Source organism: Leuresthes tenuis, unplaced genomic scaffold, assembly GCF_036924035.1.
Source record: "Leuresthes tenuis unplaced genomic scaffold, fLeuTen1.0.hap1 SCAF_24, whole genome shotgun sequence".
NCBI lineage: Eukaryota > Metazoa > Chordata > Actinopteri > Atheriniformes > Atherinopsidae > Leuresthes > Leuresthes tenuis.
In genome coordinates, this window is record NW_027325378.1 from 8,878,243 (window position 1) to 8,901,971 (window position 23,729).

At 41.8% G+C, this 23,729-nt stretch overlaps 2 protein-coding genes across 3 annotated transcripts; both read left to right on the forward strand.

Annotated features, from left to right (window-relative positions):
- Positions 1-103: 103 nt before the first annotated feature.
- ssr1 (signal sequence receptor, alpha) lies at positions 104-8,051 on the forward strand. 2 transcript variants are annotated; one of them, XM_072378217.1, is made up of 10 exons: positions 104-250; positions 2,579-2,712; positions 3,340-3,436; positions 3,521-3,624; positions 3,736-3,894; positions 4,091-4,167; positions 4,268-4,346; positions 4,624-4,717; positions 4,981-4,995; positions 6,073-8,051. In XM_072378217.1, exons 1-10 carry the CDS (start codon positions 181-183, stop codon positions 6,138-6,140), a joined length of 897 nt encoding a protein of 298 aa, XP_072234318.1. In that variant the 5' UTR covers positions 104-180; the 3' UTR covers positions 6,141-8,051. The 2 variants fall into 2 exon arrangements, with proteins under 2 accessions (XP_072234318.1, XP_072234319.1); XM_072378218.1 differs by lacking the exon at positions 4,981-4,995.
- Positions 8,052-12,752: 4,701 nt separating this feature from the next.
- Positions 12,753-23,412, forward strand: LOC140284457 (progressive ankylosis protein homolog). The gene is made up of 12 exons (XM_072378320.1): positions 12,753-13,374; positions 14,368-14,584; positions 14,801-14,919; positions 15,153-15,236; positions 15,343-15,513; positions 15,601-15,735; positions 16,344-16,436; positions 16,528-16,620; positions 20,832-20,961; positions 21,069-21,192; positions 21,371-21,470; positions 22,548-23,412. The coding sequence occupies exons 1-12, from the start codon at positions 13,279-13,281 to the stop codon at positions 22,674-22,676; spliced, it is 1,491 nt and encodes a 496-aa protein (XP_072234421.1). The 5' UTR covers positions 12,753-13,278; the 3' UTR covers positions 22,677-23,412.
- The last annotated feature ends 317 nt before the right edge of the window (positions 23,413-23,729 follow it).

Consider the following 23,729-nt stretch of genomic DNA (forward strand, 5'->3'; position numbering starts at 1 on the left):
AAAGTTGTTTTTTTATTACTAAGCATTGAAGTAGACACAATCTGTGAGAGGAAACGGACTTTGCAATACACCTCTGGTCAGTATACACAGCGCATGCGTGAAAATAAATGTGACGGAAAAGGCGCTTGCAGCAAGTCTCTGGCCGATTCTGAATGAGAACGCACTGATTTTGACTTGAAAATGATGAAATTTCTACCCAAACTGTTGTTATTGGTGTTGTTGGCCTTTCCGGCGACTCTCCTCATCAAAGGTAAGTTGGAAGTACTGCTACACACCGTGACGGAGGAAATGGTAGTGTTATAGGAGGAAGTAAGGATTAGCATGCTAGTGTTAGCAGCAAAGCCAGTGGCAGGCCGTTCTCTATTTGACATGTGCTAACTGAAAGCAACCGTGTTTTCTTAAAACGAATAACTTTCTTATATATGTTGAGTAGATTAGAACAACTTCGTTGAACTCTTACCCTTTTGTGTTTGATTTTACATCACATGTGACTTAGCGTTAGCTGTCTGAAATTAGTGCAGTTTATCCGCCTGCTTAGTCTGACGTGTCCTTAGTGTCGGTTCGTTAGCCGTTAGCAGGGCAGCTAAGTTGCTATTACCTCGCTCGCTGTTACTCAGCTCCTCTCTGGATGTGGAACTATTTTATTTTAAGTCTAATATCTTGAACAACTCCAATTAACCTCACCAGTGGCAAAAATACAGTTCTAAATGTTTCCAGTAACTATAGAAAGTCACTTGTTTAATGGCTAGCTCATTCAGCTAGCATATATACGGGTCCAGTAAAGAAGTTTCACTGGTTGTGTTCCTTTAACTACTGTTCCTTAAACTGTTACTGTATTATTATCGACAGCCAGTCTTTATAAAACACATAGCCACATTTTGGTTTGTAATCTGAACAGGTATTTGTTGATCTTCAGTAAATAGGGGGTCAAGGGGCGTTTGAAGCCGAGTTGGTTGATCAATAGTATCATGTTCGCTATGATTGGAACCTGTGGCGTAGTTGAAACATTGAAAGCTTCGATTTACCACCTTCCTGTCATTTGAAGTCTGCTGGTTTATATCAGTAGCCTGAGGTAAACGTGTGGATAAATTCGGGGTACATATTTAGAGTTTATGTTGCCCCAGCAGTATACATACTAATGAGATAGTCTTAACAGCCTTTAATGTATGTAACAGACGGTGAGGAATGTCCACTTTTGGCTAATACTGTGGATTTACTGCAGAGATGTTGGGTGATTGTTGTGGAAGCTGTGTCTTCACAATGGGTCACAGAAGAAGCAGATTGTTCATCATATAAATCAAGGGCTGCAGCTGCCGTTTTTATTTTATACTTTTTTACAGATTAATCTCACAATTCCGTTCTGTTTAGTGGATTGAAATTGTATTTAACTCACTAATAACTAACCATAACTTAATTTAAGTCTCCCTATATTGGGCTGCCCAATTCAAGCTAAAAATTCCAATTTTATTGATTTGGTCAATGTTAGATTCGTAGATATTTAATACAGTTATTACAGTCAGGTTTTCCTGAACTTTACCAAGGCTAAAATTCAATTGGAAAGTACCAGCAAAAAGAGATCTTTAAAGAAAAGGTAGCAAGCAATATCCAGGTGCTGGTGGAGGTGGTGGGAACAGTTGTTGGTCAGGAGTTGTGCACCTCCTCAGACCTGCACTGATGCTGGATTTATTTTGAAGTAAATGAATCGTCAAACCCTGCACATCAACTATCAGCCTGCATCCTGCAAACTTGACAGAAGCTTTGCTGTTTATTTGCTAGGCTGTATGGAGTCAACTTGGCTTAATATTGAGTTTGTTTTAAACTCGATAAATTGTCATGAATGATGACTCCCAGGAACTGATACCAACCAACAGTCGAACATAACTCACTGATAAATGTCTTTGCTTCTGCTTCGTTGTTTTGAAGTCGTTGAGTCTCAGGATTTTTCCTTTTCAGTTGTTCGTGGATCATAGTTTTGCTGCTGGGGTTGGTGATGAATGTTTTTAGGAGTGCAGAGCACAGTTTTATTTGGTCTGTGTTTTAAAAGATTCCTACACTCTTGAAAATGTGTTAGATGGATGTAAACGGTGCGTTGCGATGACATGTGCTGTGAAAATCGCTGAATTTACACAATGGATGATTTTTAATGGAAACTCAATGCAGCCTCAATTAGATCATTATGTGATGCTGATATTTTTTCTAATAAAAAAAAATGCCTGGATAGGCTGACATATTGGAATTTTTGTGTGATTAGTGGTTATTAAAGTTGTCTTTTGTATGCAGAGACTCTATTTTCTTGCACTAAGCCTCTTTATTTTCTGTCCACTCAGCAGGACTGACCTCAAACATCACATCTCAAACCATACAACAACTGATAAAAACCCATTATAACTCCTTTTGATTTAAATTAAATAACTGGGCCAAAGAATTGGGTCATTTTCTGCAGGGAAAATAGATTTTTTTTACAGACACTGAATAACTTTTTATGTGGCTTAAAGACACAAGACCTCTCTTAGATATAAAGAAATAAAGTTCCTGGGCATTTAGTGGTGGTCATACTTTACAACGTTCCTTTTTTCAGGACCGGTGGCAAATGCCCAGGATCTGACGGAGGATGAGGAGGCCGAGGCTGTGGATGAAGATGTTGTTGATGATGTGACAGCGGAGGACGAAGACGATGAGGCTGAAGTGGAAGATGACGAGAATACGGAACTGGTAGGTGGTCGACTGATTAAAGATTACCGTACTTCTAAATAAATACGGTAACAGTTTGGTTTAACACAAAGGTCAGTTTTAGTTTTTCATTTTAAAGATGAAACACTTGATCTGACGCTGCTTCTTTCTTACTGTGTGATGGAGAGGGGCAGGGCTTAAAGCACTGCAGAAGATTTTACTGCTTTGGACTGTAGAATGTTGTGAGCAGGTTGTCGAATATCATTTTTTGTGTGGATTTCCTGTCCGTTTCGGTTAGATGTTAGAGGACATGACCCAACTTAAACTGCCCGGACAGTGAAGAAGCGTTGACCTCATCATTGGACTTTTCCTCCAGTTATTTTGAATTTGATTAGCCTCATGTGCAGCACACCATTAACTAACCGCCTCTTGTTTTTATGTTTAGAGGGAACTGAATTGAACATGATTAGTTTTAGTTTCTGCACATCAGATCATGTCTGTATGAAACGTCTCAGCTTCCCCTCATCACGCTCCTTGGTGTCTTTTTAAAGATTTTGGAGGGCTGTGTTAGCATTTTACAATGATTGCCTTCATTTTTCAGTATGTATAAAGAGAAATACCTGCATTTTTGTTTAGAACCCCTTAACAGTCAAGTTGTGTTTTGTCTAGACGGAAGAAAAAGAAGATGAAGAGGAAGAAGCGTTGGTTGGTGAGGTGAAAGCTTCCCCCAATGCAGACACCACCATCCTCTTCGTCAAAGGAGAAGGTCTCGGATTCATCTAATTTCAATGTCAGCATTTTAGATGGAGCTATAGTCAAAACTGATCTGTATGCCCTCTTTTCTTTCCAGACTTCCCAGCCAACGATATTGTCAAGTTCCTGATGGGCTTCACCAACAAGGGGTCAGAGAACTTCATCGTGGAGTCTCTGGATGCTTCTTTCCGTTACCCTCAGGTAAGAAAACAGTCATCTCCCGCTTCAGACACAAACTGAAGGAGGTGTGAATGTTTTTAATGCTGGGACTCGAGCTCTGACCTGCAAAGTGTTTGCCATCGTCCCATTCAGGATTACCAGTTCTACATCCAGAACTTCACTGCTCTCCAGCTCGGCATCGTGGTTCCTCCCGGCAGACAGGCCACCTTCGAGTACTCCTTCATCCCTGCAGAACCAATGGGTGGGCGGCCCTTTGGACTCGTCATCAACCTAAACTACAAGGACAGCACTGTAAGAAAGACCAGATCAAACTGAACTTGCATTTTGTGTCAGAGATGTTAAAAATACAGAATCAATTTCTAATCTACTTTCTCTCCTCCCATCTTCCCCTCACTTTCCTTTTCTCTCCATCTTCTCTGGCCCATTTCTACCCTTCTCCCTGCTTTCTTTCATTCCTTTCACTCCTTCATTCTCTTCCCACCTGCAGGGAAACATTTTCCAGGATGCTGTGTTCAACCAGACAGTCACCGTCACTGAGAGGGAGGATGGACTGGATGGAGAAACGTAAGAGTTTTACTGATATTTCCATCCTCAAACCTTCTGTTTGTTTATTGCTGCATCTCATTTTTTATGCACTTGTTTCTCTTTCCTTCATGTCCGGCAGGATCTTCATGTACGTCTTCCTGTCAGGCCTCGGGCTGCTCGTCATCGTAGGCCTTCACCAGCTGCTGGAGTCCAGAAAGGTGGACGCTGTTTCATTCAATGATTATTATCTTATATCTATAGATGCAGTTGGATCCAGCTTATTAAGCTGCAGAACCTGCAGATTTTCTACCTTAATGTCACTAATTTAAAATTGTTGGTCAGATAAAATGGGGTATAAAGATAAGCATAAGTTTCTGAGGCTTATCGTGTTCTCTATCAGTGATTGGAGTGATGTTCTAACTACACGGAAATGACAGAATGGTGAGTTCATCATGATGGCGAGCAGGCACCTAACATGGATGTGTTTTTTCACAGAGGAGGCGCCCAGCACCAAAGGTGGAAACGGGAACTTCGAGCCACAACGACGTCGATCTGAGCTGGATCCCTCAGGAAACACTCAACCAGATCAGTGCGTACGCCTCACAGCCTGCATTCACACACGTGCACCTGGAAGCTTTATTTAAATAATGATGGGGAAAAGCAGAAAATGATTGAAAGAACGAACCTCTTTCTGTCCAAACCTTTGATGTCTCTTTTCCTCAGAATCAGCAGGTGTCTCTGTTCTCTTCCTGCTTACCTGTTTCAGAATGATCTTTAACATTCACTGCATGAGGATCACTCACCCTCTTCTCTCTTTTTCTCTCTCTGCCTTCCTTGCTGTCATGTCTTCAGTGCAGAGTCGCAGAGGTGAGGTCTGCTGCATGTCGTGTGTGTCGTGAATCGGAGCTCCGAAACACCCCCCCCCCCCCCCCTTTTTTTTTTTTTTGTGTGTGTGTACATCTGCATCCTCTGTTTTATGGTACAGATGTTCTGATGGAGCACTCAAAGACATGAAAGTCATTCAAATTTTTGAAGTTTGACAAAATGTCTCTTTGGGCATCTCTGCCTCAAATGTGTGTAAAACCTTCTTTTTAGATAAATTTACAGCAGAGAAAGCAGTTATGATGCAGAGCAACAAAAATGGCTTCATGCTGGAACAACAGTCATTTTCCTTCCACATTTCTCGAATTCATTTGAATGAATCAGTTTATTCCCACTTGAGTTTGTCTACAGCTTCTTATTTTAAACCAGTTGTTGACCATTGAGACTGTTTTCACTCTTAAAAAGCTGCTGGTTTTGTTTGTCGTCATCCTCAACATTTCTTTTCTGGTCATTGAGCCCATCTCCACACTCAGCTTGTTCTACTTTTCCTGTTGTCTGTTCATTTTGGATTTGGAGACATTCCCAAAGTTTTCTTTCAACTGAATTGAATCGACAGTCGCTAGAAAAAGATTTTTTGCAGCTGTTCAAAAGATTGCTGCAGATTTGCATCACTAGTGGATGGAAACTCGACTGTTGATTGACACGAGTGACGTTTGCAGTGTGATTAATTTTAATAATTGTTTCCATGATATCCTTCATGTTGTCTTCATTCAAACTCCACTGACATCCCAACATAAACTGCAGCCTTTACCTCATAGCCTCAATTCTAACTATTTAAGACAGTAATAATGATGATTACTGTATAAAATAATAAGTAAGGATCAGTTTACAGAAGGAACAGTAACATTGTCCATATATGACCTTTAATGCAGCAGTTGTCATTCGTAAAGAAAAGTAGAGAAGTAACGTTAAGACAGCACTGATATATTTACATTTTGGATCTTAAGTGAGAAAAGGCTGCAGTGGAATGTTGATTATTTTTCACAAATCAAACTGAGTCTGCCGTCACCTCTGTGTGTTTCAGTGATCTTTCACGCTCAGTCTTCTCTTCTTCTTCTCCAGACAAGGCCTCTCCGAGAAGATCTCCTCGCAAAAGGAACCAGAAACGCTCGGCCGGCTCAGACGAGTGACGGGCACCTGACACCACGGCGGGCGAACCCTCAACCACCCGTTAACGCTGGAGGAGGAGGAAGAAGATGAGGTGGACTGAGGCTCCACCCGGGTGCACTCTGCCTCAGTCTGCTGAGAAACTTTAACCGGTGCCAAGCTCAGCGACGGCTGGCTCTACTTTCAGCTTCCGAACCGTTGAAAACAAACGCACTCACACACAACTCACTCCTTTTTGTTTAATTTCTGACGCTGTCACATGTGGGATAAAGATGGATGATCCTCAAACAGGCATGTTGGGTTTAAAACGCATGTAAGGACATTTTTCTCTGAAAGTTTCTTTTTAAAGATTCTATTTGTTTTTCAAAGCCTTAGTGAGATAACTGCTGATATTATCATTGTGTGACAGTATTGATTGTGTTTTTGTTGATTACCTCTCGCTCTGGCGTAGGGCTGGAACAGACGGATTTACAGGAAATTAAACATGTTTTTTTTATATTTTAAAATCGTCCTTTTTTTTTTTTTTAAAGACTCCAAATTTCAATCGTTTTGGACTCTTTGAGAGCGTCATTGACAGAAAAACAATTGGTTAGTTGCAGCCCTGCTCTGGTGCGTTAAGGAGCTACGATAACGGTAACAAATGCAGTTTTTCTTTGGGTTTTTTATGAGTGTTTGACGTGTAGATTCAGTCTGCACTTCTTGATTTTTCGATTTTGTTCTTCCTGCTCTGCTTCTCTGCGTCTCTGCCCTTCATATCTTCACTCGTTTCCCTCCATTGACCTTGAGAGAAGTTTTGTTCTCAGAATTTCTTACGGGTTCACACTTTGAGAGTCTTTGAGAACGTGGCGCCGTCCTGCTGTTAAAGTGTGACGACGTGGAGATCCGTAACGGGCTGCATTTCAACGGAAAATGCTTCATGATGTGAACTAAACGTGGAGACGGAACACTGTAGAGTCAGTAGCTTCGTGACAAAGTTTTGATCCGTCTTTGCAGCTTCTGTAAAATAATCAGACCAAAACTTTGTAGTCGGAAGCTGTCAGAAACACAAATACAAGTAAAAATACTTTATTCATATGGGCAAACGCAAACTATAAGAAGATTGAACTGTGAGAAACATTTTTCTAAAAATGAATCTGGAAAACGATGAACAGGCTTCAGAAATCTGCTTTAAAGAGAGAAGGACTGCAGCACTCTTTATCCTTTAAAGTAATGTTCTGATATATGACCACCAGAGCTGCGTGGAACTCGTGAACCTAAATAAGTGAACCTGCCCCTTTTTGTTTGGTTACCACGGAGGTTTTATCATGTTAATCTAAAGGTTGAAGTGTCATCCTGAGACCTGACCAGTTTGGGTTTGTGTCCGTTTTCTACCTTTTATTTGTGTGTAAATTAATTTTCTTCCATCTTCTCCAGCAGCTTGTTTGAAATCAGAAACAAAAGTAACAAACAGTGAATCTTTTCTTCTTTGCTTTGTATAAATGTTGAAGTGGCTGAAGCACTGGTGTAAATATCGGCTGATGGAGGCTGAGTTGTGGGCAAAATTACCAAGCTAATTTATTCAAGCAAATTGGTCTTCAATGGGGGGGTTTATATGGTGTGTTTTCGTCTGACTTACCACTAGAGGGCGTTACTGACTGGAGGTTCGGTTTAGGGTTTCTGTGTCACAGCTTTTTACAGTAAAACTTTGTGGCTTTAGGAGAATCTGAGCTCAGTCTGAACTGGTGCTGTGTTGGATTCTGTGCTGCTGCTTCATTTACTGACAGTAAAACAAGAAACTGCAGAAACTTTAAACTGAAGCTCGCTGAAACCACTCCCACATATTCACAAGACGTATCTGATGTTTGCTTTTTTTCTAAAATGTTGGGGGCTTTAATTCAGAAATACAAACTTTGCTTTTCAATGTGCAGGAAAATAAATGTGGATGATTTGCTGTACGTTTGCTGCTTTCTTTAAGCTGTTTTGTCCTTTTTTTTTTTTTTTTTTCTTTGTCTTTAAAGGAAGTCGAGTATAGAGGACAGATTAAATCTTTTAGTTTCAGCTGAAGCTTTTGCCCTTTTACGGGCTAGCTTATTTATTACATTCCTATAAAAAGTACGCAGTCTTTGAATTTTAACGATTTTATGAATCGGGTCAACAAAATCACATTTTCTTCGTGTTTATTGAAGAAAAACTGAGACAAAGTGCAGAATCGGTGGATTAAAACTGAGTCCACTCCATGATTAAGCAGCTTGTAATGAACTGAGCCATTAGTGTCTGAAATGGGCTTCAGATCCACATCCATTGAGACAATCTTGTATAAATGACTTTTTGTTTAATTGAACCTGGTGAAATTTAAAGTTTTAATGTGACCTGTTATGGCCTCTTCCTGTTGAGTCTCATCTGAGAATCTGAAACGGTTTCACATTAAGTATTTGGTGAAAGAAAAAAGCCTGAGAACAAGTTTCCACTTTTTCCCAACATGGTTGAACCCCGTCGAGTTAAAAAGAAAATGGATCCAGTTAGCTGAGGAGCTTTTCTGAGTGAAACGACCCGGAAGTAAATTCCTTGTGGCTGCAGCTTTTATAGAGACTATAGTTAATTTTTTAAATGATAAATTCTAATATTTATCATAATTATTTACATCCAGTCGTGCTAAATGTGATTCATGTTTTTAAGTATAAAACAGGAGGATTGGTGTCAGCAGCCTGTGACAGCCGCAGATTTCACTTCACGAAATGAGTAACAATCATTTTATTTGGCCTGAACATTTACAGGGTATTAGAAGAAATGAAATATGGCTATTTTGCACAGATTAGAATCACCAGAGAGTTTTTGTTGTCTCACAGGAAAAATTAGAAAACCGGTGAGTTAGATGCAGGGAATGTCGAAGGTCTACAGCATTGGCTTGCACAGACAGGACAAACAGTAACTGCTTTGAGATCCCATAAAAAGATATTTCTAGAGACACAGAATTGACCAAATGAGGAGTGGTAAGTTATAATTACTGGCCTCTCTTTTCTAATTAAAACTCTGTTGTTTTTGATGGAAAACAGTAATTAAAGTCATTCACAGAAAATTGCAACATGAAATTACACCTGAATACTAGTCCTGCAAAGCAGCTGGCTTTTAATTTGAAAGATTTATAAAATGACTTCTAATGTTTGACTAGCAGAAAGTGGAGTCAGTACTATAATGATCTGAGAACTTTGGATGACTTTAGCCCTCTTAAAGTATTTTGGGTCAGTTTCACACCAACAGACAGAACAGAAAGGCTTTGACCTGTGGAAGAGGAGAATTTGTGGTTGTGCCGAGGGCTTGTTAATCTACATGTTTCAGGCTTGGAGTTGATGGAAAGTTGTAAGACGATGACCTTAAAAATCCAAAGATTAAAGGCAAAGGAACAAGACGAAGAAAAGAAATCAAGAACATCTTTTATATGTTCCCAACACTCAGATACATTATTTCATGCTTCAAGCCTGTGGTACATATGATTGATTGGGTAAAGATGGAGAAAATGTAGAGCTTTCCACCTATTGTGCTCTGAACGACAACATTTTTGAAAGTGTGTGTGCATGAAAACCCAAGTTACTACTGCAGGCAGTTTCAATTATCTCTGAGAACTTTTATCACTTTTATCACAGTTTATCTTAATTCAGACTGTCTCATGGTCCTCTGTCTCCTCAAGTCCAGACTGACTGCATGACATTGAGATCGGCTGCTGCAGCACTCCTTGTTCTTATCTTACGCTGCATATCACACTGAGAGACATGCAGCTTAATCTCATTTAAACCCTGAGTGTGTTCAGTAAAGAAGGTCTGTTCTCTTGTCTGATTCCCAAACCTTCTCTCTCAGTATGTCAGTGAAGGCTGTCATAGTGTAAATAAATGACCTTTTTTTTTTCAGGTCACAGTCGCACAAAGAAGACTTCACTCTTATAAACATTACAAAGGTGTTGAAGCTGATGTTGCCATCAAGCATACAGTTTCTACAAAAAGCAAAAAAATTCTTGTGCAAGAACATATTTGGTATTTCATAAAATATCTAATGTGTATGTTGATAAAGTTTAACTAGAGAACACTTTTAACAAAGTAACAAAGTACTACATACGGAATTAAACAATTCAGCACATGTATGATCAAATTGGACAATGAATTATAGAGATGATAAAATAAATACAGAATAAAACAAACAGTGAAATGAACAAACAGATCAGAACATTAACCGCTACTCTGTACCAGGTAAAAATGAATAAGAGAGTCATTTACAAAGGAAAGTAAGCCTCAAAAAGTGTCTATGGAGAGTGTATTGTCTTTTCATGTCAATACAATACCAAATTAATCACAACTGAAAAATAAACTAAACATTTAGACTTAGCTTGCTGTTAGTGAACAAAACGCTGAGTACCCTGTGTGGCCACTAGAGGGCGAATTGAACCACCTGAAAACTCTTACTACTTATTAAAACCTACATTTTCCTCTCACTCACCCACTCAGAAATAAATCAGTTTTAATTCACATTCACAAGTCAATGATGTGTAATATGTAGGTGCTTTTGAATAATCACTTTTTACTTTTTTTTAAATAAAAAGGTTCTATATATGTATGTATGTTCAGAAGTGTTTTCTTTCAACAAAGCTTTGCTTACAAAGACACAGTCCTATTCTCTATACTACTGGTGTGAAATGCTCTTTTTATGTTTGGCAACCAAATGCACTGAAATAATTGATTCCCTGGAATCAGGACAATGCAAAACAACGCGGTCTTCATTACAGTAAATGCTGAAAGCATTTAAACGGGTATTTTAAGACACACCTCATACCATGCACAGCATTTTAGTCCTCTATTACGGCGAGTCCATAGTTAAAAGGCTTTCTACTGAGGAGTAAGGTCTTCAAATCATGAAAAGGATTAAAAATGACAAAGTTTAATAATCTGGGAAACTATTGCACACTTATTTCCAAAGTCATGGAAAATCTTTAAAAAAGCGGCTAAAGCCAACACCTGCAAGAGCAAACAGAGCTGAATGAAACCAGGTCAAAAGATGTGAATTTACCAGTCGGATGTTTTGGCAATTAAACACATTTTACCTGTTGACTTAATGAGGAGTTTTGAAATGTACTGGACTTTTTCACTGTTTACTTTCAAAAGAAAACCTAAAGACTCTTTATTTTCACTAAAAGCCTGTAGCCGGTCAGCAGAAGTCACAAAATAATCCTGACATCATGTAAGAATAACATTATGGCTTTCGACTGAGCCCACACAGCACACTTGCAAGATACAAGCTCCTCAGTAAACATCTGACCTGAGTTACAGCTGCGAAAGGAAAGACATGTCTGCTTGTAAAAGACCGTTTCAACTATTAAAACCACAGCAGATCCTCCCTCAGGCACCAGGCAGAGGCACAACAAGCTTGTGTTTTGACTGGAGATTGTGCAGGAAGGTTTTACTCACAGCTCTTACTGGCACTGGTGGTTAAACAAAGTAAGCAAAGGAATTTGGTAAAAACAAACAAAAACTTAACTCTACAGTAGGAAACAGTGAATGTGAAAATCTCAGGAAAAACAAAAGAAAACTGGCAGTGTGACCTTCAATTTTGGTCTTTTGTTTATGTGAAACCGTTATTCCCAAGTTCCAAAGTGAACTCTCACACTCAAACAAAGGCTGCAAATATGCAATGTATACATTTATTCATTGTGAAAATGAATAATTTTCCACATGCAACAAGTACAACATTTGAGACAATATTTAACTTGTCTGGCAAGAATTGAAAAACCAATTTATGAGAGAAAGTGGTAAAAAAAAAAAGAGAAAGGTCTGGAAAATGCTGCTCTTCCACTGAGTTGTATCAATAGCTGTTCTGCTACCATGCCACATTTTGATCAATAATTTAATTTCCTCCCTGCACGTCTGAAGCGGGACAGCGTTAAACAGATGATGAGACACCAAACAAATGTGATGCTAATAATAAAATGAATAAATGAATAATGATCATAAGAGTTCTGATGATAGCAATAAAATGAGAAACAATAAAGCATTGAAAAACTAAACACGAATAACGTGATGAATAAGGATGATAGATCAAAACAGAAACTACAAATACTCATTATGAAAACTGTTTAGGAATAAGAATAAGAAAGATATATCCAAATAGATCGATAAAATATAACTGAAAGACTTTAAATAAGCATTGACTACTCAACCAGAAACAATTAACCAAACATTTAAAGTGATAAAAATGTATTATCGTTGTTGTTTTTGATGAATTAGATCTTAATTTAATTGAATTGAACGTTTGTTTTTTCCATAAAACGCCATTACATCTCCCGTCCACCAGGTGTCAGTATTTAACCACTTGTCAACATCTCAGAGCTTACTCTTTTTTATCCGACACGCTTACAGAAATAAAGTTTAACTTCACATTCACGAGATCAAAATCATTTGCAGCGTGACGGTAATTTCGGCATACTCAAGTGGATACTGCCGTTATTCACCGCGTGATTTAATCAGACCAACCAGGACTTTTGTCTGTTTTTGTTGACTTGTACATACACGAGCAATATTCCAGAAATCTGTGCGTGTTTACTCGCGACCTTGCTAGTGGGAACAGCACTGTTTCTGTGTCCTGTCGCCCCTGCTGTAATGTAAACACATGCTACCCCGTGTGTCGCGTGCAACAATAATAGAAGCCAGGTTTAGACTGGGTGATGATGTCACGGCCTGGGATGCCAGGCCCACGTGCGGGCAAGCAGCGGGTTCCAGCCTCTGGGAGGGTCGACAGCAGCCGAACTGCACAGCTCAGGCGCGGTCAAATGCGGAGCGACAGAAGTAATCTAACCAGTCACGGATTATCACTTTCATCCAAATCACGAGCGGCTACACCCCGGGACGCCTCCCCGCTCGAAACACCTTGCGTCGCTCCTCACCTCCCCCCTCGACGATGATTCGCGAGGAAGATGCGCCGGTCTGAAATTGTCATTGACCTTCGGATCTTCTCAGCACCGCCGAGGCATTGTGACGCGCCGCCGCTACAGGAGCGCCCCGGCGCCCGCCGCTGCCCCACATAACCTCGATCTCACCAGAAACACAGGTGCTTTGACTGGGTTTTCGCCGCTAATCTCTGATTTTCCTCTAATCAACAAAGTCCGAGGCAGATGCCCCTCGCTCTGTCGTCCCGGCTTGTACTATGGTGGAGTTTCCATCTCTCAGTCCCTACTGGCCTCTCATCCGCTTTCTGGTGCCTTTGGCTATCACCAATGTTGCCATCGACCTCGGGGAACAGGTAACGTCTCTGCTTTGCTTGTTGTTTTTCGGGTTAAATCAAAAAGGAAAAAGGAGCTCAACGGCTGCTTTTGTGTGTGTGCTTAGCAGCCGCTAACGGCGAAAAACCGCTTTTATTCCGCTGCTGACAGCGGTGTGCTTCGGCGTGCGGCTGCAGAGCATCATTTTTATAGATCCGAATTAAAACACCAGACGCCGTCTCTTAAATCTGTCACCGGGCATTTCGGTCCCTTTTATCTAGATAGCAAGAGCTAGCTTAGCCGGTAGGCTGGTGAGTGCTCTGTGAAGGCTTCCATTGAGGTTTATGTACATTATTTAGAGGAAGAAGAGGCGTGTGGACCCCTCACTCGGAGGAAGGCCCTTGTTTATCTTGCTTTTCCAAACAGTGACGCTTTCATTGCTGCCTGAAAATGCACTACACCATTTGCCTTTTGTCAATAAATCTGAATAAGGATGCATTTTTAGATGACAGGCGCACAGCTGATTGTTTGCCTTTAGCAGACATGTTTTCCGGCTTGGACATTTCCTGCTCTGTTTCAGCCAGCTCACAGATTTGGTGCCTGCTCGCAGCAGAGGGACGCTGAGCAGATAGTGTGACCGTGTAAAAACACACTGAAGCCAGGAGATATCAGGATTAAGCTTATGTAATGGATGTGTTTGCTGGTATAAATAGCACAAAGCCCTGCAAAGGAGAAGGGCAGCAGTAGCATTGCTCTTGGAAGTAAAAGTGAACGGAAAAATATCTGTTTTGAGGTATTGTGGGTGTTTCCTGTCTAGATTTTAAAATTGCACCTGTTTCATACCAGCTAAAAGGCACTTCTCCCCCCCAGTTTCAACTGAAAAGCACACCCAGATAAGCATTTTTTTGCAGAGCATGGTGGTGCTGCTCTGGCCATCTGCTCAGAGATAACATTCGGCCAAGTCATGCCTCTATACTGAACTTGTCTTTGTGCTGTCTCACCTCTCCTTTCCCACCCTGTAACATCTGCTCCAGGCCCTCAACAGGGGCATAGCCACAGTCAAGGAGGATGCGGTTGAAATGCTGGCCAGCTATGGTCTGGCCTACTCCCTGATGAAGTTCTTCACAGGTCCCATGAGCGACTTCAAGAATGTGGGCTTGGTGTTTGTCAACAGCAGGCGGGACCGAAGGAAGGCTGTATTCTGCATGGTGGCAGCCGGGGTCATCGCTTTTGTCCTGCACATCTTGATAGGTGTGTGTTTAACGGTTGTTTGTGCTCACATGATGACACGCTTTGCTTAAGCCGCATCCTGTAAATAGGAAGTCTTGGTATTTGCGGTGAACCTGAAGTCTTTGTTGTTGCAGCATCTTTTGACTGCTTTCTCTCTGGGAAAATTTCAGAATCCAGGATGTCCACAGCGATCCAAGTAGCCGCCTCTCACCTGTGGTTTTCTCTCTTTTTCTGCAGCTTACACGGATTTGGGATACTACATCATTAATAAGCTTCACCATGTGGATGATTCTGTCGGGCGCAAGACAAGAAAGGCATTCCTATACCTGGCTGCATTCCCTTTGCTGGATGCGATGGTGAGTGTACAGAGCGGCAGGATTAATCCACACGGGAAGCCATAGATTTGAACACATCTGACCTAGAAATGGGCGGTTTTTAATCCTCTGGTCATGCTCGTTTCAAGTCTAGCTCACCTTTGTTAAACAGCCTCACATCCAGCTGTGGCTTAGCTAAGGGACCAAATGAGGCTTTTGTTTTTGCACCGAGCTGCATGTTTAGCTAACTTCTCTGTCCGTTTTTCTGCGTCCAGGCATGGATTCACGCAGGGATACTCCTCAAGCACAAGTACAGTGTCATCGTAGGCTCAGCCTCCATCTCCGATGTTGTGGCCCAGGTAATCGGATGCAGATTTTCTCGTTTAAATGCAGAAAAGCTTTATACACTGGAGTGGGGTTTCGCAGTTTGTTTTCTGAGGTTATCGCTGCTGCTCTGTCCTGCAGATCGTGTTTGTGGCCATTCTCCTGCACAGTAATCTGGAATGTGTGGAGCCTCTGCTGATCCCCATCCTTTCCTTGTACATGGGTGCCTTGGTCCGGTTCAGCATCGTCGGCCTGGGTTACTACTGCAACATACACGACAACATCCCAGACTCTAGTGGACTTGACGTGGGGGTACGTGCTACCTCTTTCTTGTACAACATGAATGGAGAATTTCTTATTTTTTTCACACAGTATAAAAAAAAGAATTGGTTCCTGCAGGGCGATGCCACCATCAAAAAGATGCTGAGTTTCTGGTGGCCCCTGGCCCTCATCCTGGCCACTCAGCGCATCAGTCGACCAATCGTCAACCTCTTTGTGTCTCGTGACCTGAAGGGAACCTCCGAAGCCACAGAGGTGGGTGCATCAGACATGTAATTCCATCAGTCACATCTGTACCTCACATGCAAGCTGCCTTCTATTTGTAAAGGTCCCATAATCACCTACTACCGGTAACATTATAGATGAACAGAATCATAAAGAGACACTTTACAGCCACGTGAAGCTGGTGGACTAATATTCCCTTCAAGTTACTATAGATCCAATGCCAGATGCTAACAGACTCCCTCTGGAGCTTTCTGGCTTTCTGGCTACTAGAGACAATACAAAGCTGTTTACCAGAATGAACTGGAAATCATTGACAACACTGGCTGCCAGTGGTTTGGGTGATTCACCACGTACATGCGAAACTCGGGGCATGATTGCACTGAGTGAAAACATTCCTACATGGCTCTACTGTTCCGGACACCGCTTATTGTTGTTCAGGACACAATAACAAGCTCAAGGCTTTCATCCAGCGGTAAACTGATGAAAAATACAAAGAAAGTGAGAGGGACACATATTGCTTTCATGCTTGCTATTGTTAGTGTGCTGTTATTAATTTAGCTGTGTGATGCGGGTGGTATTTTCCAAGTTAAGTGTCAGCGTGCTGAGGACTTCTAGCTGTCGTGTCTTTGTCATTCCAGGCCGTGGCTGTACTCACAGCCACATACCCTGTAGGTCACATGCCCTACGGCTGGTTAACCGAACTGAGAGCAGTGTATCCTGCCTTTGACAAGGTAACCCCCCCCCCTCTCTGTCGGTGTTTGGTGTAGTGGTAACAGATCGTGTTTATGTCTTTGCCAACTAATGAGATCTTCTTACCGACAGAACAATCCCAGCAACAAGCTGAATGCCAGCAGCCCCGTCACCAAGACGCATATCAAAAAGTTTACATTCTGCTGTCTGGCGCTGTCACTCACGGTAAGACGGGGGGTAATCTTCTCTCCTTTTTTGTTTTTTTTGGGCGTAGAATTGAATAAGTTATGCTTTTAGAATGTGGTTTGTTTTTGTGGTTTGTGATGAAACGATCCAGAGATTCCAGAATGAGATTTGGAGCATTAAAAGCAATGAGAGGAACTTCTGCACGCTGCCTCTGTTTCAGCTGAAATATTTATGATAGATCAGGTATCCTGTGCACCCGATGACCCTCGGACAGACTCAATCATTCATAAAGTCAGATTAAAGAACATGGGTTTTGCATTATGTTCACATGAGTCTGGAAACCCAACAGCTTTCATTTGATGACTTAACTTTTTGGAGCGCTTATCTGGATCTGCAGGCCAGAGGACCAAAGACCAGAAGACTCCAACCTGGAGCCTCTCGTGGGTATTTGTATTGGCACATAGTTCCAGCTGCCATTTGCAGAGTATGTTTTTAGTACTTTGCTGGGCAACACCTCCCACGTTTCAGAAATAAACTACAACAGCCAGTTGTTGTGGCAGACACCTTTACCCCCGTTGGAGCTTTACTGGTTGTTTTTTGGCTCTTTTCTTCTGTATTCTAGTTGTTGCCGGTTCTAACCAACCCAGGAACAAAAACCTCTCTAATGTGTAGGTTTTCTTCAAAACCCGGCTGTCGTCTGCTGTGTTGGTAGTTTCTCTCGCTCCGATGCATCGCAGATTAGAGGGCTTGTCGCAGCTCCAACTCTGACGCAACCAGTCTGGTGTTGTGCAGAAGCACGTTTGACACGATCTTTGCACGACGTGCGTCTCACATGATCATTTCTCATTCTGCGATAAAAAGCGATCTGTGTGAATTCTGAAAATGCTTAAGATGACATTCGGCGTGTCTTACAACTTTGCTCTAATGTTCAGAGTGATGGGGGGGGGGGGGGGGGGGGGGGGGGGGTCTGCGGCTTAATTGCAGACGGACTGAATGTACTTTTCCCTCCATGTCTTGGTTTCAGGTTGCAGAGGGCGAGGGAGACACATTAGGGTGGAATTTGTGAAGAGGCGAAGGGGCTTTTGTATCCCACAACTCTCCCACCTGAACGTTTGAGCTTAATAAAGTGGACTTTCACATAAAACACACCGGTTAACACGTTCCAAATGCCCCCTCACAGGTCCACTTTTCTGCTGAGCAATGCGTGCTGCAGTTACAGCTGCGTGTCAACAATTTACTGTTGATTCATTGATTCAAATTGGATTTCCGTGAGAAGACACAGCCCCAGTTTGCTGTCTTAGCAGCTTGAGTAAGAAAAACAGGAAGTTTGTGGCAAAGGTTGGGTCTTTTTAAGGAGGAGGAGGAGAATGGTACACCAGATGTGGAACCAAGAGTTGTAAACAAGTATTTGAGGGTGTGTGCTCAGCACTGCTTTACAGCCAGATACTGTAGGTATGGTCTGCTGTGGTGCTGAAAACAAGCCCTCGTGTCGGGACTTGTTTGATTGTACAGCAGATTAAGTGAATGTTAAAGGGGGCTGTGAATAACGTTGCGTAACAAATCGTTCCACTTTATGAAAACAGACTTTGTTGAAGATGTACCGACAGTGAGTGTGGATGTCTCACCTTGTTTAGAAAGCTGAGTCACGAGAGACGGCGGTTTGGCTTGAGCCATGCAAATTGGTCATATATGCCCCAATGTTGCTGAAGTAATGATAGCTGGTAAGGTGATGCCAAATGATATCATCATGTAATCCATACTCATGTTTTGGTTCAGGGGACCAAAGAAAAACTGAAGGCTTTTGCACAACTCAACTCCTGAGTGAGACGGTAAATGTTTCAGAGTTTGTGTCTTTCTGCTTTTCTCTCAACACCAAGTCATTTCATGACAATTTATATATTTTTTTGCAGCCGAAGCTGGGCAGATAAAGACCTGCCAGCCGGCTCAAGTGAGTTTCACCTCACTGCGACCACACAGGACGGGCTCAGTCATTTACTCGTCATACAGAGTGAGAAGGTCCGTTAACCTTCAGTGCTGGTAAGCGGCTGCCCTTCCTGAGGTCTTTAATGTGAATGGGAACAAAAGCTGGTAGCAGATTAGCAGTTGTTACGGGTTCACTGGTATGACATGTCTCGAAACCAGACTTGCTCGAAATCCGAGCCTCAGGTGAAAATGTTGTATTCTTAAACAATAGATAGGATGTCAGTGAAACTGGTCGGTTGTTTTCAACTTAAGGTGGATTTAAAATGGCCTTTCCATCAATAGAGGAACCAGGATCTGCTGAAACTCTGTGGGGAATGATTTAACCTGGAGACATCATTATGGCTGAGACTTGGGTTGCACAGAGAGGGTTATAGGCTGAATTTCCATTTGTTGCTAATTAGAAAGCTTCTCAGATGTCCTCGCCTGGTATAGAGAAAGCCTGATGGGTGAAAAGCACAGCTTAAGATGAGTGTTTCTGGACATCTTCAGGTTGCAGTGAGAGGCAGGATGTCAACATGTGACAATAAGCAGGTGGAAGTGAGCGAAGACTCCTGGAAAGGCTGGAAACTATTAGGATTCTGTGGCTCTTTCACATCAGGTGGAGGTATTCTGTTTGAAGGATGGGGGTTATTGTGCAAACTCATCATACTCATGATCATAGACGGAGGACGTGCAGAATTTGAGGTGTTTCAGCGTAACCTGTACATAATGTACATAATAAGAAAAAGCCAGTACATATGTTCGTATACCACTCCATTAATGTAACGGTCGGATGGAAAGTCAGAGCAGCCTTGGCCTTAGCAGCTAGCATTTTCCAACTTCTTGTTGGGTGGTTTGCATAACTGTGGAAGTCTGTGAACTTTACTCCTATGGTATTGCCTCATAGGATGTTTGAGGGTTTTATTAAATGTAAAGATTAATTTCAGCGTGTTTCAAATCCGATTCTTCATTTTGAGCCGTTTCGGTTTAGGATTTGTTAATGTGCTGAGGATCATTATGCTGTTGAACGTCAGCCTCAGCTTTGGGCAGATGTCCTCTCGCAGTCTTTGATGATGTGATGCAGAATTCATAGTTGAATAAATAACTACACAATGGCCCGTCTCAGTGAAGCAAACCCAAACCATAACATCTCTACCACTGTGAACCCAGCCCTTGGGTGGTGGTTCATCTGATAGGTTGTCTTAGGGTTGTGCTCGAGCTTGTTTTCTGTTCCTGTGGAATTGTGAATCCAGAGTTGTTATTATTTCGCTCTAATCTCCTCCTGATTGTCTCCTGAAATGCAGATGAAATGTTGGCATCTTAGAAGACGCCTTTTGAGTCTGCAGTTAAGTTGAATTATGCGCGGCCTCGTGTCCGGCACCAAGTGGAAACTGTAATATGAAGTGTGTGACCATTTTCAGTAGAATTATTTGCTCTAGATGATTCAAAAGCCTTTTATCATCACATGAGTAGTAAATTGTTGTAAATATGTTCCATCACAACATATTTACTTCTGAAATGTCCATCATCCAATAAGCAGGCTCTACTCCTTTTACTTTATGTGGAAGCTGTGATTCTAACTTTTTTTTAAGTTTAAAACGAGATAAATGTGTTTTTCTACATGACTCGTCTGCTTTTATTTGTTCAGTAAAAGTAAATCTGTAAAATGTGGATTATTACCTTTGCTGATGAACACAGGATCAAATATGGTTCTGAACATGTTAATTCATGAACTTGTTCAGTTATGTTGACAAAAGTCAACAGTTTGCTGATGATTAAAGCATCGGGGAAGCCTGTGACGTGTCTGAGTCGCCCGAGCTGCTCTGGGGCGTGACAGGTTTATACACGCATTAAACTGCTCGCAGCTAGGCATCGGTTGGGAAGTTAGGAATACAAACCGCTGTACTTTGGAACAAGCAGTTGGTTAGAATAACAGCTGTTATTGATCTCCTTGCTTCCCAGTCCTCAATTGAAGTCCGGAGTGCAAACAAATAGACAATTGTCAATTTTGTTTGATAATTTCAAACAAATGGATGTTTTATTCATGTTCAGATCAGACAGTTTGTACCTCTGCTGAATCCCCTCTAATGTTCTGACCACACAGTAAGTGCTTTGAGATTTGATGGTAATGCAGCACGTGTCGCCTCAGCTGCTTCCCGAAACAATGACATTGTGATGTGTTCACTCTGTCGCTTGTTTTATGTGGGCTTCAAAGGCCCACATTCAGTCCAAATGCCCTAATAAACCAACGCCAAAAACTAAATTGATTGTCCTTTCCCATTTTCCAGCTTTGCTTTGTGTTGTTCTGGACTCCTCGCCTGTCGGAGAAGATCCTGGTCGATATCATCGGGGTGGATTATGCTTTCGCTGAGCTGTGTGTGATCCCACTCAGGATTTTCTCCTTCTTTCCTCTTCCAGGTAAGACTTGTTTACACGTTTTTCATCAGAAGAATCCGCTGTAGCTTTAACTGGGCCGTTGCTCAGACTAGTGAGGTGATGTTTCCAATTTGTTTGTGCGTTTTCAGTGACTGTTCGGGCTCATTTGACTGGATGGCTCATGACCCTGAAAAAGACCTTTGTGCTGGCCCCCAGCTCTGCTCTCCGCATCATTGTCCTCATCACAAGTCTGGTTGTGCTGCCTTATATGGGGTAAGTCAACACTCCAGAGACGGCTCACACGGGTCGGGGCTGTGACTCAGGATTGCTGTTATTTAACGCCACGTTGTGTGCGGTTCCTGCTTCCTCGATGCTTCATTTCCACACTTCTAAAGCCGTGAAATAACTGCTTTTAAAAGGCGTTAGATGAGTGTAATTCTCTGTGTTTCAGGGTCCACGGAGCCACGCTCGGCGTTGGATCCCTCTTAGCCGGCTTCATTGGGGAGTCAGCAATGGTTGCCATAGCAGCCTGCTACGTTTATCGACAACAGGTAAGAACACCTGGGCTGAGATAATTGCAAACACAAGACCACATACCTTCATTTTGTGTTTTCTGCAGATCAGTTGAACCAGGTGTTTCCTTTACGAATGGTAATGATGGTGTTTGGTTTGAATTGGAATATAAAAGGAAGGTAATCATCCATAAATACAGGCAAGAACAAAAACCTCTGTACACCTAGTCCATATTTTGGGTGTGAATTTTGTTTTTTATTTTAGCAGCGATGTCTGTCTTTAAACGATAAGAGTGATGCTACACAGACCATTAGTCCTCTCTGTGCAGCGAGGCCATGTCTCACTGATAGTCAGAGAAGCAAAACATGTGAAATGACAGGACAGTCAGTCCTTGTTCCCATTTAAGCAGCGAGCAAAATAATCTTCATGCATTATAAATGCTGTCCTGAATATTGCGGTTAATCTTTTTCATCTATATTCAGTTCAGACCGTTATATCCATAGAAACCTCAAAGCTTTTAGACACGTCTCTAAAGGAAATGGTGGTTTCTGGTGTTTCAAAGAATAGACAATGCTGAAAATGTGGTATTGATTGATGTGTACCACACTCGTATGTTCTTGATTGAAGCTCCCATGATGGTAGCGTCTTAAAATACAGAAGTGATACTGTATTTTACTGTTTTTCCACTGACAAAGGTCAGTAATCCAGTTTTGTAAACCTTTTTGGCTCAATACATTCCCACATATTGCTGTTGCATCATTGTATAGTCGGCAGAGACGGACACGTTCTCCTCTTCTTTGTATCTGACATGCATAACTCCCCAATAAGTGAGTTCTGCTTTACAGTGCTTATGGTCTGTAAAATACTTGATTTCTGTCTTTCAAATTGCGAAAGTCATTGTGCACATATTCTTTATTTTGGTTTGTCCATAAGAGTCCAGAAACAGATCCCTTCTCCTGCTGCTCTCTGAATGTGTGTGAAGTTTGAAAATGAAACAAAAGCCAAATCCTCCATTCTAATTTACCAACGACCCAGGTTCAGAGGTGCCGTCCGCATGATACTTTGTTGTTCAGAAATGGTTTCCATTTCTCTTTACTCGTGTGTCATTTCCACAGAGAAACAGCGAGCTGTCAAACGAGCTGGTCGTGGAGGGAGAGGACTCGGCCCCAATGAGCGAGGTGTCCTCCAGGACTCAGATGGACGCAATCGAGGAGCTCCAGGAGGAGGAGGAAGAGCAGGAGTGAGCATTTATGGCAGAAGAAGTCGAACTCAGCGTGGAACTTTGCTTAAGAGGAGACTGCCGGGTGTCCCGGTGCCGGAGAGAGGACCTGCTTTTGTTTCAGAGGTCTTCATCGTGTTGACCAACGCACCCATTAAAACGCACACTGTAAAGAAAGCCATGCACCTGCAAGTGTTCATCCATCTGTGTAAATACCGTCACGTCTTCCGACTTTTTCTGCATTTCTCTTTAGTTCTGCATCAGCGGGTGTACTAAGCGTTTTCATGTGTTTACTGGTAAACAAGGGAAATTGACACAGGAGAACTGTTCCTCCTCAGCCGCAAGAATGACGTCTGTCGAGTGGTAGTGGAATTGCCAAAATACAGAGTTCATTATTTTATGTTACTTAATCAAGATTAAGCAGCAAGGCCTTGCTTGGATTCAAATATACAACACATTGTGGGACTTGTTGGGTTGTGCAATCGTATTTTACATACAACGGTGTACAGATTATTGTCGTTTTCTATAGGTAATGCATTGTGTATATTTAATTGACCAGAGGGGTCAGGAATCCCACATTATATCACTGCGTGTAACAGAATACAGTTATGATTGTTCACTTTCCATACAGTCTGGTCAACGGATCTACTTTTGTTTTGCCAAGCATTTTCCTGGTAGTATTCAGACTGTCGTATGTACTGTATATACTGTATAGGCATTCTTATTTGGCAAATAAAGTGCTTTATTATAATTAATCCTTTTACTTACCTGGGATGACTGCAATATATTGTCTGGTTTGTTTTTTCATGTTTTGGTGAGGTCATACTCCTCTTTAGACCACTTCCAAACATTGTAAAATGCCAACAACGGGGAAAAAATGTGTGTTAGAAGGAAGAGAAAAGGTCAACACCAATTTTCAGACATGCAGTATGAACATTTAGAGCTGGAGCCTGAAATCTGAAACACGAATTTCTGCAGCAAAGCTCATAAAATGTAAGAAAGTCCAAACTTTTCCAAAAAAACGTTCCCAAATTTATTTAAAAGCCATCCAAAACTGACAGTGCAAGTACCTCCCTGC

Bases quoted from the DNA above. Each gene is read 5' to 3' on its own strand.
- LOC140284457 (XM_072378320.1), top strand. From the start codon at position 13,279: ATGGTGGAGTTTCCATCTCTCAGTCCCTACTGGCCTCTCATCCGCTTT. The intron at 16,437-16,527 runs GTAACCCCCCCC...TCTTACCGACAG, and splicing joins TGTATCCTGCCTTTGACAAG to AACAATCCCAGCAACAAGCT. The intron at 16,621-20,831 runs GTAAGACGGGGG...CCCATTTTCCAG, and splicing joins GTCTGGCGCTGTCACTCACG to CTTTGCTTTGTGTTGTTCTG.
- ssr1 (XM_072378217.1), top strand. From the start codon at position 181: ATGATGAAATTTCTACCCAAACTGTTGTTATTGGTGTTGTTGGCCTTT. The intron at 3,437-3,520 runs GTCTCGGATTCA...TTTTCTTTCCAG, and splicing joins CCTCTTCGTCAAAGGAGAAG to ACTTCCCAGCCAACGATATT. The intron at 4,347-4,623 runs GTGGACGCTGTT...GTTTTTTCACAG, and splicing joins AGCTGCTGGAGTCCAGAAAG to AGGAGGCGCCCAGCACCAAA.